The 15,529-nt window shown below is 35.1% G+C and overlaps 1 protein-coding gene across 13 annotated transcripts in view; it reads right to left on the bottom strand.

Annotated features, from left to right (window-relative positions):
- The window catches only part of ADGRV1 (adhesion G protein-coupled receptor V1), a 318,059-nt gene that overhangs the window by 146,684 nt on the left and 155,846 nt on the right, over nucleotides 1-15,529 (bottom strand). Inside the window, exon 87 of one of the 13 annotated variants that reach the window (XM_042012979.1) lies at nucleotides 14,733-14,834. The exons of the other annotated variants lie outside the window; for them this stretch is intronic. Within the exon in view, the coding sequence (XP_041868913.1) occupies nucleotides 14,775-14,834 (60 nt within the window). The 3' untranslated portion in view covers nucleotides 14,733-14,774. The remainder of the gene's footprint in view (nucleotides 1-14,732; nucleotides 14,835-15,529) is intronic. 13 annotated transcript variants of the gene reach the window in all.

The following is a 15,529-nucleotide window of genomic DNA, read 5'->3' on the forward strand; positions in this document are numbered from 1 at the left end:
TGGGGCAGCTTTTCTTTACAGACATTGGCACACACGCTGAACCTTACTGCCTCACATTTACAGAACCTGGTACACCCTGGGGTTGTTTTGGTTTGGTTTGGGTTTTTTTTGTTTGTTTGTTTGTTTTGGTTTTGCGGGTTTTTTTTGGCGCGCCCCCCCCAGGTTGGATTTTTTTGTTCTTGTTCTTGTTGTTGTAATTTTTAAAGAAAAGAAAATAACCAGATGAAGACATATGAAGATACATGAAAACATATGTCTGAGGCATATATGCTAGAAGTTTGAGAAAAAAGAAACAAGTCAATATCAGATCACAGTATCTCAGCAGTACATGCTGAATTAAAAAAATTGAAAAATTTTGAATCTGAGACGATAAAGAAAAATTAAGCATTAAAAAATTATGTCTGTAGGTTCTTCTTTAAACAAGAACCCCAGCACAACTTTTTATGGGTAACAAAAACTCTTATATCTCTCACAAATTTTGGTATGTTAGCACAGCATGTTGCAGTGCAGTACAAGCTTCTTTCCAGGTTTACCTGCTTCTAATATCCCTTTAACATGTGTGCTATCTTATCAAATGTGGACATCTCTGCCAAAAAAATCCTCCTAATTTCCTCATATACTAATGACAATACACATGCAAAGAATGAATCAGAAAAATTCACTTAAAACCATCTGGCAAAATTAACAGCTGATAATACACTGTCAAAGAAGCATCTTGGTAATTTCTAAACTTCTCTTGCATTCATAGGTAAGAAACAGTCATTAAACAGACCGACTTTTATGTAGAACTCATTAAAAAATCCCCACCTTTTTTGGTGAAAAGGCAAAAATAAGTTGAAAAAAATCGTATTTCAAAATAGTACCAACCTAAAGACCATTTGAAGTGCTTTCAGAGAGCAAATCAGAGTAAAAACATGAGAACAGGAGCTACAGCTCAGATTTACCTGTCTGCTGAGCCGTTCTTTATCCCAAAGGGACACCTCAACCAACAAGTCTCTGCCTCCTGCACAGGGTTCCTGACAGTCTTTCCAGATTCAGCTTTTAATTTTTTAATAATGCTTAATAGAGCCAGGTTTAGGCTCAATTCTTCTCTTTCCCTCTAACTTTGGCCAGAAAAAAATCAAAGTTTTTAATTTTAAATATAAAACAATGAGTTTTCAGAAAATGTCTGCCTGCTCAAATTTTTTAGTGAAGATGAATACCCAGAAATTAAGAAAAAAAAATAGTGAGACTTTTTCCCCTCAAATACTCTGAAAGGCTTATTTTTAATCTAATTCCTAAATCAACATTATGTTCATCTTAAGTCTATGTCTATCAAGCAGTTATGCAATTATTTGCAGGTTTCACAATTAATGAGGAAAATCCGCCTATTATATATGATATATATTTGCGGTTTTTGCGATTCCATATTTTGATAGACAAGTTTGCAAAGCAGAATGGCAATTTATTTCTGTCGTCTCGTACTACATCAAGTAAAAACATAATTTTGTTAACTTTACAGACATTTAAACAAGGCAAAGTAAAGGTAAAAATACTAATAAAGGTGAGAAAAAAGATCCTGGACAATTACATGTATTCTACTTTTCAGGCAGAAGTAGACCTTGAAAAACAAGAAGAAACACCTGCATTGTAAGTAAGTGTGATTCAGAGAAGAGATTTCATAACCCTTGGGCAGAGGAAGACTGAGGGAAATTGAGGCATTTGTGTAATATCTGAAACTCCAGAAATATAAAGAGTAAAAGGAGTGTGTGGCCTTTACTGCTAAACTACAGATTTCTTTACTAAAATATAAAATATATTTCTGCGTATTGCAAAGTGCATGTCCAAATGTGACTGGTCAAAGATCTGGTGAGAAAATTCTGTTGAAGTTATTTCAAAAAGCTGTATTTAGGTAGATTTATTCACTGATACATAAAAAATTAATCATAAACATGATAATAATAAATTTATTAGGGTAGTTTTTAGTCCTTTTTTCTAAAAATTAAAGCATTAGTCAGAGGATTTATTGCATATATAAAACCCACTCACAGTCGTCATTATAATTTCACTAGGAAGACTGTTTACTTCTAGAAAGGAAATATAATACACTTGACACCAGAAGATAATTATTATTTTGTCGGGAATAGTTCCGTAGGACCAATGCTTGTTCCTGCAGAACTTCAGTGATGTTATAGCTCTGTGTTTAGAAAGACAACCTTACTATCATGCTGCTCTTCTTCCTAAAAAATAGTTTTTCTTTAACCAAAATATCTACTGCAAGATGGTAGAAAAATTAAAATAATAAAAATTATAAAATTAGTATAGATTTTTAAAATACTTTCCTCCTTATCTTTTAACTAGGTGATTTTAAAGCAATCTGAATAATATTCATACCAATGAAAAATTAATCATGATAAAGACAATTTTGTAAGCAAAGGGAATCAAACAAGTCATAGAAAAGCAATCATGCATCACCTCCCACAGCCAGAAAGATGCCTGGCCAGTCTCCAAGCAAGGCTAACCCCTGTCCCTCAGTTTATATCTGTAAATATGGTGTTACATGGTACTGAATATCCCTTTGGTCACCTGCAGTCAGTTGTTTCCGCTGTCCCTTCCTAGATCCTTTCCCACGACCAGCCTACTAGCCATGGAGGCAGTGGGAAAAATAGAAAGCCATGACATCACACAAGACCTTTTCAGAAACAGCCAGAACACTGGTTTGTTATCAACACTGCACTATAGAGTCTTTTATCAAGAACATTAACTTCATCTTGACCACAGCCAGTACAGTATATTGAAAACAACACCACCAAAAAGGAAAAACACACTGGAAGTATGACTCTTATTTCAGCTATACAAACATATACACAAAAAGACTTTTATATCTCACTGTTAAAACACCTTGAAATACGAACATCAAATATAGAGATAGATACACTCTTTTCTTTTTTTTTCTGTCTCACTGTACATTAAATTGGGAAGTAGCCCAATTTGCTATAAATGAGGCTCAACAGTTTAGAAATTATGAATTCCTGACATTGGCAATGTCATTAGTATATGTTGTTTTATTTCTTTCCAAGCTGCTGTTATTTGTAAATATTGTCAAATTTCTCACAGAAGGATGTCATCATATACCGAGGAGCAGGCAGTAGATCCTTCCTAAGTATCAAATTGTCCAATCTGATTTACTAAGTAATAATGTAACTTGCTAATTTTTTGTTACCAATGGAAAAATGAATTGTGCGTAGTTCTGTAGACAATGAGAATCAAAGGTGGAAGCTAGTGTAGAACAGGCAAAAAAGTATATGAGACTGAGGAGAAATGTTCATAATGCACCACACTGCTAATCTGAATGTCAAAACTTGAGTCAAAGTGTATTAATGAAACATGCACACTTGCTAAGGTGTTCGGCACATGGGTCCCTGACAGGCAAGGCCATTATGTCCCAGCAGTGCAATGCAGTAGTACACAAATACTACCTGGTATTAGGAAGAAAAGTTACATCTTGCCTAGATGGACACAAATAAGCCTTGCCTCTGGGTAGAACTAATTGGTTTGAGTTGAATGCTACACTAGCACAGCTGTCCAGTTCTCAAGCCCAAACCAGGGCTAATTAGTGGGATCTTTGAGCTCTCTGCCTTTTACTGTGTTATAAAGCAAAGCATTATAAAAAAATTAAACTTCATAATAAAGGTCAGAATACATAATACAGCTCAGAAATTAGATGTGAGGACCTGCTTTACAGCAAGTACCTGGGTATACATTATCTAGAGTTCTAGGCTTAGATTGCGTATTTTTTCTGCCCCTATTTTTAAAGGTTATGCAGTTGAGATAAAAAAATTCTGTTAAGTCATAGCCATGTCGATCAACAGACAATGATATTATTTAAGTCGCCAGTATGATATATGGTTAAACAAAGAACTGAACGAGCAAAACCAGTGTGTTCAAATTTTTAAAACTTCTACAAGGTTCATAATCAAAAGCAAGCAGGTTAAATTAACAGAAAACACAGTATGTATTATTTTATACTTAATTCTAAGTATTACATATCAAAATATCCTGGAAATTTTACAGCTCTTCTGGTGTTTAACTTCACAGCTTCTAAAAAAGAACTGAGAGTTGTATTAGTTCTGTTAAAACTTACTCATTCCCTCATGTTTTCCCACAACAAATGTGATAGTTAAGAGGAAAAAAAGTTCTGAAAAAAGGAACACTTGAATGTAGAAGAGTTAGGGGAAAGATGACTGGCTGATCCTCTCTCTTCAAACTCCTACTGTTTACTATTTTCAAATTTCCGAGTCTGATTGCTCTTCAGGTCTCAACCAACTTCTACCCTACTGCTCCTGCCTGCAGTGTATCAATTTAAACTACATGACATTCTAATATTCACTCATCAGAGTTTATTAGGCATTCAAATCATGCCTGAACTGTGTATGGAACATTCATATGCACAATTAATGCAAACCAATGAGACAATTCAAAGAAGACGACTTGTTTACCACAAGACAAAAGCTGGGTTTGGACCTGAATGGCATCCTGCAGTAATGTTCCATGGGAATGCAGAAGACATGTTTCTCATGTTCACCACCACAGTGAAGGTATTTGTGTTAAGGTATTTGAGCACATTAAAAGGAGTCCCACAGAATGAAAGAATGAGATTACAGTGTCCAGTAACAACTGGTGACCAGAATTTAAAGACTTTAAAGAAAGGGCTACTGTTTAAATAAAAAGGAGATGACAGAGTTAATTGGCTTAGCTAAGTGCAAGAAGTGCAATGTTGAGATTGCTGTGGGGAATAAGAGGAGCTGCGGGGAAGTATCAGAAGGAGAAAGACTTGTTTGAGAAACCAGCAGAAAGTCAAATCACAGCATCCAGCATTCCCTCAGAGATAAGGGCTAGATATGAAGAGGTCATGGATGGTAATAGTCAATGAAGGATTGGAGTGGGCTTAGATGGAGAGACTGCTGAAGGACAAAGGAAAGAAGGAATCACACAAATACAGTATTTCAGTGTAACAAGAGTGGGAAACAGGAGGGGATGGAGAGATGGCTTTAATGAGCACAAGGGTGATACGAGCCCTTGTTAAGCAGTAGCTGATCAAGACTGAAGAATAGAAAACAATGAAAATTCCACTAGCTACAGTGGAAAAAAACATACTGGTCTCTCTGCTTATGAAACAAATTTTGCCTGGCAAAGGGTAGTAGTAGAGTTATTCTGGCCTCTGAATCACAGTAGGAGAATTCAGAGGAAAATGGTCTGTGCCTCATGAATCTGGAGGGCTTACAAGAAGCTAAATCACTAGATTAACAGTGGCAGGTGAAATCACAGGTACGAGAAGTAGGAGATGACATTTCTTCAATATAAATCCATCTTGGAACACACCTGATATGCTTCATAACCAGCTGGTTTTACAAAAATAATAAGCAGTCTCCTGAACAGGTGAGATTTCAGGAAGAAATTTGAGTTAAAAACAGGAGGGTGGAAGAGAGGCACCATATGGAAATAATGTAATAAAAAAGATAAAATAAAATATCTATTTAAATATACACACATTCAATCTAGCTAGTCCCTGTCTTTTGCTCTGTCTTTTCTCCTTAACTTTTCCTATGTGTATGTATACCTATATATCTATGTACATCTCCACGTGAATGTATATATATATATATCTACGTGTGTACCCAAAGAGAGGTCAGTTTTTAGTCCGGTACAGTTTAGACACACTCTTAAAATATGGAAAGTTTTACATACTTTGTACTTTTATACTTTATTTTTCACTGATATGACAATCCCTGAGTGTAGTGGTTTGGTCCAAAGTACTCATTACTGTCAGGTCACAGAGGAAGCTGTAAGCACCCCTTTGCAAGAACATCACTTCCAGGACTATGCTTGCTAACCTATGACATTGAGAAATGACAATGCACTGAAGATCCCCAAAGCATCCTTAATACAAGATCCATCCAACATCAGTACTATAATTGATACCTCAGTTCTGAAACATATTCTAAAATTAGATTCTCACATTTTGAGATACTTACTCCTAAGCAGGCCTGATTAAATTAATAAGCATACTTGAAAAGTAACTTACAGTAAGTGGAAAAGTGACCGAAATTGACTATTGACTGTAGGTGTAAACTCTCTCTTTGGAAACATAAAACCTTAGTCAGATGAAAAATACTTCTTAATTCAAAAAAATTATCAGAGGACAAATTTTCTAAGCTTTGGAAAAAATCTTTTGGTAATATCTTCATTATCAATTTAATTTTAGATATAATTAGAATGCTAACTACAAAAAATTACAACAGAAAACAGCTTTAGATATGAATGGCTTTTTTTCCCTACAATCCTAGGATATTAAAATACCAGTTGTTCAAAACCAAGGGAATAACAGCAATTCCAACTGTATGTTGATGCTTCGTTCCTAACAACTACGAAGTGTAGAAGATGCATTCACAATTAAGTGCAGAAGTTCTTGGTTGCCCTGTTTCTCACATTGGGATAGTATTGCGCCATAGATCACTTGTGAAACTTAGTACTATTTAATGGGACACACTAATCAAGATAGGAAATTGCCACCTGATATTAAGACCCACAAAACAAACAAACACCACCATGACATCACACAATAATTTCAAAGAGGACAACGGAAACTGATGAAGCTTAACTGTTTCCAGTTTCTTCTATCATTTGAAATCTACATAATCTTCACCTTCATCAACAACCTGAGATCCCACATTCACAGTTCAAATGAAAAGTTCCCAAATTCATAGGGACCGTAGGAAATGTAACACTGGAGGACGGAAAAATACCAGATTACAAAGCTCCCCACAGCAATCCTTTAATGAAGGTTTTAAACTAACATGAACCCATTAAATAATGTCACATTTAATGAGTACTTAAATAATGTCATTAATAATGGAGTAATTGGACCTTTTTACAAAAAGAAAATCTATTTAGCACTGTCATCATTTCCGGCAATACAAGTTACTGAATAGCATCTTATTCTTAGTTCTTATTACATTCTAAACATAAATAAGCCAGAAATAATGAGAGAGACCAACTTTTATGGAAACTGCAGCCTAGCCATTTAATTTCTATTCTGTAAGAAAAATCCCACATTTGTCTACCTCTGATTAGATCAGGTGGTCATAAAAGATTACTATTGTACTTTTCTTGTCTTGGAAATGACTGCAATTTGGCCAACTGACTGAACCAGGATGGTATTATGTGGAATTTCACAATAATTATCAACCCAAAGACAAAACCTACAATGAGTTTTTGCCACATGTAATAACTTTCACATATGACCTAAACAGTTTATCATATGTAGTTTCACATAGTTTGCTATAAATGAATAAAATTTAGCATTCATCATCTAAGTCTTTAAGAAAGTAATAATTTAGACCCCATGATGCCACTTAGAAAAATAGACCAATATCAAACCAACCAAAACAAATTTTTCTGTTGTTTTGTTCAGTCAAGAGAAAGGAATTTCTTTTCTGTTTTCAAATATATGCATTTTTGGAAAGAAATTAAAACCAATAATTTTGAAAGAAATTCTACATATTTCTACACTGTTACTTCTCAAGAAATTAAAAGAAGATTTAATGATAAAAAACTGGACAGCTAAAGAAAAGAAATGTATTGACTCCATTACTCAAACCAGTGACTTTCATTTAGTCTAGTAACTAACCTTTTTAGTAAAGAAGTTTCTTATATGTAATTTGAGTCTTGATGTTTTATCCCGTAATTTATTACTTAACATTTAAATTACTGATCCAACACACTTACACCATCTTTAGGTGTCTAGATCAAAACTATATATTTCTTCTTATAAAATTTTAGAAGCTACCTTAATTTCCCCTTAATTTCTTCGTTCATACTAAACAAAGAAAGGAGATACTTGTTATTGTTGGACAACTTTGTGACTACTGCTCATTTCTGTTTGTATGCTTTAGCACTCCAAAAGCTGATTAGGTTCTGCTTTGTTTTGATACCAGCAGGATGAAGACACATCTACAGAGAACTGGAGAAATTCCCTTTAGAAAAGCTAAATTCAATGCGGCAAACATAATCGTACTGTAGACAAGGAAGAGGGATAGCGTCCCTCACAAAACTATTCAAAGCAGGAGTCTAACTCAGCTCTTCTCATGGTGACGAAGACTTTCTCACTGCAGGAAGGGAGCCTGGAGAGGTTAGGGTCCCAGAACTGAAAACAGCTTTTGTGTAGCCCTTACAACTGCAACAGTTGCTGAAAAGGTAAAGCTTCTGAGACATGCTCAGGCAGCTCCATCTCTCTCCAATCAAAATACCCAAAAGAGACAAAGCAGGAAGTCTATGCTAACACAGCTTACTGTAAAATTTTGTTAGTGGAATACGTGAAAGATATAGACTAAATTTGTGCTTAATTATGGGAAAATGAATTTTGTTCTCGACTCACATTTTATTAATTAGTAACCATGCTGACAACTTTTTGTAGTTGTTTATAACAAAGATCTGCATAAGGAAATGTTGTCTTCATTCTCTGTGAGCAATTATGGACAAAGAATCTGAATAGCAAGGTGGCTTTACAGACTTCAGCAGCATCTAGATGGTATAACTTGGCTGTCACATACAAAGCTTTGGTTCTCCTGCACACAGTTGGATTTACCAGAAGTCTTTTCAGGTGTTATTCTTGATCCTACTACTAACTTCAACACAATGTATAAAGCATACAATAATTTCTTTTAACTTGTTGGCTTTTTAATTCTTTTAATAAACAAAAGGATTATTTTTACTGTACCACACTGTGTTGCTTTTTTTCACTTTTCTGTGTAAAATAAATAAAATATTCTGATCACAATAGACTCAAAAAAAGCATGATAAATGAGCTAGCAAAATATCAACTATATCTTCATTTTACATGAAGTGGGATTTCATTTGCAGGAATTAACCTAACATTAAACATCTTGATCGATATTCTAAATCAAAGTTAAATTTGAGAGGAACAAGTGATCACATCAAAAGAGGCCATGTGATAGAGAAACAGATTGGATGATTAAATGGAGGTAGAGATTAGCCTTCTAAAGGATTCTGTGAGAGATATACAGTAGTCTTGCCTTTAGTCAAACCTGCTTTGTAAGAAGAACCTCTAGCACAATATTTCAGCATTTCCGTCTCAGATACACATACACCCACACAGCTAATCTGGCCATTTTATTAGACTGAGAGAGAAAGTTTTTTTATTTCACTTTAATTGTTTGAAAACAGCTTAGAAAGTAATATTAAAAAGTTAATGTATCTGGTAACTCTAAGTTTTTATATTCTATGAAACTTAAGTTAAAAGCACATATCTCTGAAACCAAAGTGAAGCTATCACCCAGAATTATAGCTCATACAATAAATACCTTCATTAGAACCATCAAAATCAACCCAATAAAAGTGTTTTCTAACATTCAGCAGGCAACAATATGATCTGCAGAGCTAAACCACAAGAATTATCTTTAACCCCATCTCCAAGTGTAATCACTACATGTAGCATTTTGAAAAATACCTGCTATTATTTAGACTACTTAGAGCATTTAGCTATTGCTTAATTATGATCCATTTCAATCGGAAGCTTTGATGTATAATTTGGAACAATCTGAGTGATATCAATAGAAAACTCTCCAAATCCCATTTTGAATTTTAAATCCACCCAGAAATACTAGAATCGCAAGAAGCAAGATGCTTCCTAGCATATACTTGTCTGATCAGAATGAAATCTACACAGCTCTCTCTGAATTCTCTCATTTGAACGGGGAGTACTGAGCAAGGAGCTGGACCACATGATCTCTAGAGGTCCTCTCATCCTAATTATTCTTTAATTCTGTTCTGTGATTTGGCTATTAACAGCCAGTTAATTTCTACCCTGATGTACACCTACTCAGCAGCTGTATTTGGGTCACTCTCTGTTCATAGTTCTCCTTAAGTCACCTCAAATGCTGCTAAGCACTGGACCAAAAAAACACATGAGAGAAGGAAATTTCACAGACTGATTTGTTTTTAGAATAAACACCAGAAAATGCACAGAAAGAGAAGTGGTCCACTGACAAGAATCATGGAGTTACAACTTCCATGATTTTATACAGAAATGTGAAAACATCAATAACAAAGACAAGGACAAAATTTATGACAATCTTATCACACAGGGGAACCAGTTTCCCATTCCCAAAGTGAATTGAGAATCACTAAGTGCTATGATGACCTATACCAACAACAGAGTCTGAAAGAAAAGCAAAGAAACACAAAACACCAATCCCCAAACCTCTTAAATAAACAAAAAAACTCGTTCTTTCTTTGGGTTTAGTGAGGAAAAAACCTCAGTACCTCTAGGAAAGGAAAGTCAACTCTGAATACAGAGGACATGCTTTTTTTGCTTTTTCATATGATAAAGTAGATTCTGCAGAACTTTTCCTTATTATTAACAGATTTCTAGACCTGCTGAAGAGTCAGAATTAGTTTTCAAAATTCTGTATCATCTGAGAGTGTAGCAACTGCTACTAATCTGATGGGTTGTGAGAAAGTGAGGGCCATCATGCTATAGAACTGACCACACAGCTGAACAGAGGCTAAAAGCAAATTACAAGAAAAATGTTTGAGTCTCCAGATTTCCATCTGATGTGCAGGGAATTCTTGCTGGGATAGGAAGGGAAAAGAAAACTTACAGTCTGAGACGAGTTTCTAATATTTCTAATTTATCAGCAACACTTGACTTTCCAGAATGGTGCTGTCTGTCACAGGATGTTACTACACAAAGCATTGCAAATCTTAGTTAGAAAGCATTGGCCATATTAAAAATTATGTTCAACAATGTGAGCTAGAAAATAACTAATTTTGGGAAAGTTACCACAATTAATCCATCTATCTCATTCCATCTTAAGAAAACTCACTTAATTAGTGAATAAAGGGCAGCTCACAATTTACTAGATTATTGAAAGCATATTACTTGGTAGTTATCAAACAAGAACATATTCTTAATCTCATGAATTTGTCTCTTTCATTTGAAGAAGCAAAGGTACAATGCTTAGTTGAAAGTCTTGACAAGTGGGCATGAAAGAATATTAGGAAGCAGAATGACAAGCCTGAGTTTAGATAACATCCTAACTCCATTTGCTTCAGATTAAAAATGCTGAAAATTAAATTGCAAGGACCCTTTTCATTTATTTTATTCCATAGAACTTCAATACCATTTAAAAACTGTGCTTCTCTCCCCTTAAATAAATGCAGTAAATTCATCTGATGTTTTGAATGCATAATATTGGATCTTGGTTGAAAGCTATCTACTATAGCTACAAATCCTTCAATTTTTTACCTGTATAGCAGCTCAAAATTAGGACAGTACAAATGAAGTCTTAAAAAGCATTTATTTTTTATAGTTTGGTGTCGTCTCAGTGTTTGACTAAGGTTGTATGATATATCAGATCTGCTAAGCAACAGACATACCTAGGATTATTTAGCATGTTAGGAGAGCATTGCTACAACTTCTTGTGGGTGATTCTTGTGCAGGATTATGAAATAAACCAAGTGAAGCTACAACACTTACGTTTTCATCACTGATGGCAAGTGATGACTTCCAAAGCTGGAGTCATCTGTTGTGTCTATATCTCAATCAACAACCCACAACAACTTTGAATATTTTGAAAGGGTAATATGATACAACGTTCAGTGAAAAGTTCACGCAGGAAAGCAATCTCCTGGAGCAAATGGCAAGGGGATTCTTTATACCAAAAATTCCTCAGGTTAGTTCTCTTCTTCAAATTTCTATTTATAGTGAATAATACATCATTACATACAGTAAGCATCGCAAATGGTGCAACAGTTTATAAACGAATAAAGCTTCAAGTGGGCAACCCATATACAACTATGAACTATGTGGGCAACAAACTACTGAGAAATACTCACATTTATTTGGTTTTACTTTTTAAAAAATGTTTCCAGTTTTGTAGAGCTATATTAACTAATTAGGCACCAACTTTGAAAAGGGAACAACTGTTGTGTTATACAGAGCTAAATGTTAGGAGCATCCTGTAGAATATTGCAACATTTTGAAGATAACATGTAAGTATTTAAGAGGTTTGAAAAATAAAGTGCTCCTTTTTTCCTTTGGTAAGCAGACTTGTCTACTGGAATCTGACATTTATCAAACTCAGTAATAACACCAGTGCATGTCAGCATTTCAGACAAAGAATCTTTTGAAGATGCTTTTTCCTGGGGTGAAGCTTAATAAGGACACTTGCAAATAAGGACACTTGTGAAAGCTGGAGGAAAAGGAGATACATGTCTTTGGACAGAAAGGTTATATAGGAAAACTGATATGCTGTGTTTCATCCTCCAAAAGAGAACGGTCTAAATATAAAAATAAAAAAATTAAGCCTGAAAGATCTAAAGCTTCAGCAAATATTGTGAAAGCTACCATTGTGTGAAAGCTGACAGCTCTGTGTGTGTGGATGAGTGTCACACACTGCAGCAGGATTTTAGAACAAAAAGCTGTGAACAGCTATCTTCAGAGATGTCTCATCACATTTTATTATTCTTCAATACATACTTTCTGGATGTCTAAACTAGACTGAGCTTAGTAAAAGTTCATTATAAATCTGAAGGAAAATCGTCCAGGCAACAAGAGAATGAGAGCTTGGTGGGACATTCCCAGTGACTTCTGCTTCCAGCCAGAGCCACCCAAGCTTGGACACAGATTCAGTCTGCAGCTATTACTGGGTTTCTAAGGACGGACTTCTTATTTGTATTTGTGATAAAAAGACCAGTTTTCCATTAATGCTTCTAAAGAGAAAATTAACATAGCCTTACATTTGCTTCCTATGTCAGGAATCATCTGTTATTACAATTAAGAGCAAGTTCACCTTTGATTTTATCTTTTTGCAGTACTGAGCATACGGACACAGAACGGAGACCGAGTAACAGTCTAAATGCCAAAGGTGTCAAAGCTAACTTCATTTAAAACTAATAAAAAAATGCAACCAAGAACACATTAGAGAGAAACATTTCATACAGTTATAGTAAGGTAAGTGCGACCTTTTGATCACTAATGTAAAGAATTTTTTAACACAGAAGGTGACTGAAGAGCTAATGGTTTAGTCTTACTAATCACATGGTGAATGCCTTTTCATCCAACTTCCTTCTTTGCTTCTATTCCATTCCTTTTCCAGTGAAACTACATTTACACAAGACTTTAAGAAATCAGTCCGATGATAACAAAATATATTTTAACAATTGATAGCATTTACTATCAAATATATCCTGAAAGCTTTTGTTCTTCAAAGGTGGGAAGCTGAGATGCCCAGACTAATAATTATTCTGACAAGATTAGCTGCCATCACATCTGGCCTCAGCTAGAAGTTAGCAATGAGCTGTAACATGCTAATGCCAAATATCAGTCTGTGTAAAGTAAAAGGCAAGGTACAGGTTTATACAAAATATAGAGAGTAACATATGGATATTGCTTTAACCTGTCCCATGTCAAAGGTAGGACAATGTGTATCACTGTAAGTTAATGACTTGGCAAATGTTCAGACGAGGGTTTAGGAAACATTAACCACCCATCTACCCAAAACTCTGCTCAGACGTGAGTGGCTGCAAGGATCTGTGACAACTGAAGAGCACAGTTAAACGTGAGGATAGATTTTGTTACAGAGCTCTGTCTTTTATCTCCAACGCAGACCTTTTGAAAATGTTCATGTAACCGTCTCCAGTTGTCTGCAAGTACACTGCTGTATCTTGATCACAGATTATACTCAAGCACAATTTGCAATATTTTAAAAATACTTCAGAAGTAACAAATAGCAGTAACTATAGGCCAATTTTAATTATGAATTTACATAGAACATACAGGTCTGTAGATGTACTTTTCAGTTATATATTTCTCTATCTGCCTCTCATTTATGTCGTGCTGAGTCATGCACACCTATGAAAGACATGGTGGGAAGACAAAAAAACTTCTGTATATAAGGTTTAGAGGACTGATGCATCTCCATGGGATGTATGTATACTGTATGCCTACTTGATCCCTCTCTTCCCAACTTTTTTTGCACTGTGGGAACACATTAAAAAGAAATAAAAAGTCACCTGTCCCAAAGCAAGGCTTCTGTTATTGCAGTTAATGGGGTTGTTTGTTTTTTGGGGGTGGGGGGCAGTGTTTTGGTTTTTTTGTTGTTCTGTTGTTGCTGCTGTTTTTGGTTTTGTTTTGGGTTTTTTTGTTGTTGTTGTGGTTTTTTGTTGTTGTTTTCTTGGGGGGTTTTTGGTGTTGTTTTTGTGGTTTTTTATTTTTCTTTTGGTCTCAAAACCACAAATTATTTACTAACTTACTTTCAAGGCTGAGTTTTCCTGATTTTGAGCCTGGATACTGTAGCACACAAGAAGCCTAAAAGCTTGCATAAAGAGGTGCCACTCAACCTTGTGTAACAGTGAAAACATTTGTATGTCCCTTTTTTCCCACCTGCTTCTCCACAATGGTGGAAGACCTGTGCTTGGACTGCCTGGAACATGCAGCTCTCTACCACAACCCAGACTAGAGCAGCATCTGTCCAAAAATACTGCAGGATACAATAAAATGCAAGTTCTTTGGACACTGCAAGGACCAGGGATAAATACTGGGGAGATGGGGGGGAAAGTGCTAACAATTTTCATCAAAATATTTATCCTCTGAGTGGAGCAGACATTTTGTATCCTGGGTAAATGCAATGCTAGGTGCTCATTTGATTCAATTCTGTTTGTTTACTCACAGATAGACAATCTTTAGACTTTGAATTCCTGTGCTTTCCAAGCTACTTCTTGCCAGCTGATCCACAATTATTGACTAAGGGAAGATTCCTATCCCATCTCAGCTGTGAAGTAAAACAATGTAGTTAATTATCTCCTGTACACTTTCTCCCATCTCTGGTCTCTGAGACCCACATAAAATTCTACTATTTCCAGCAAATACTTCAACTATAGAAGTTAATTTCTAATGATGCACATGCCTTGTGCTTAGTTGATTTCTATTCATTCATCTATCCTTGCCCAAAATAAGCTTCCTGGTTTCTTAATTTTTTTTAAGTGGAAACATGGAAATATAGCACATGATCAACCATCATGATTTGCTAAGCCTTTTTTCATGACTGAACATGGTTTGGGGGTTTTTTCGGCATATGAACACATAAGTTCCTGCTTTCTCCCTCTGGCTAATATACTCTTTGTTATTCAAACTCTTTGTTAACCATTTCACTCATTATTCACTGCCATTCCCAGGATTTATGGTTTTCATGGGAATTTTTCAGAATCTAATCAGATCTACATCAGTATTAGCGTCTTTCTTTCAAATTATATTTTAAAAAGATTGACATGGGACAATAAAAAAAAAAAATCTGTCATGTTATAACCTGTTTGTTTAATTCTTATAAATCTCTATAATGTCATTTTCAAATGACGCTTTCTATACCAACAGGGAAAAATGACATAATGAACAAAATCAGATCTACCAGCATATAAAATTCAACCATAGCCTACTGACTAAACAATCAAAAATTACTTAATTAAGCAT

This window comes from Corvus kubaryi, unplaced genomic scaffold (assembly GCF_017639235.1).
Source record: "Corvus kubaryi isolate FWS band 111438036 unplaced genomic scaffold, C.kubaryi_AGA036_p1.0 split1-37296, whole genome shotgun sequence".
Lineage (NCBI taxonomy): Eukaryota > Metazoa > Chordata > Aves > Passeriformes > Corvidae > Corvus > Corvus kubaryi.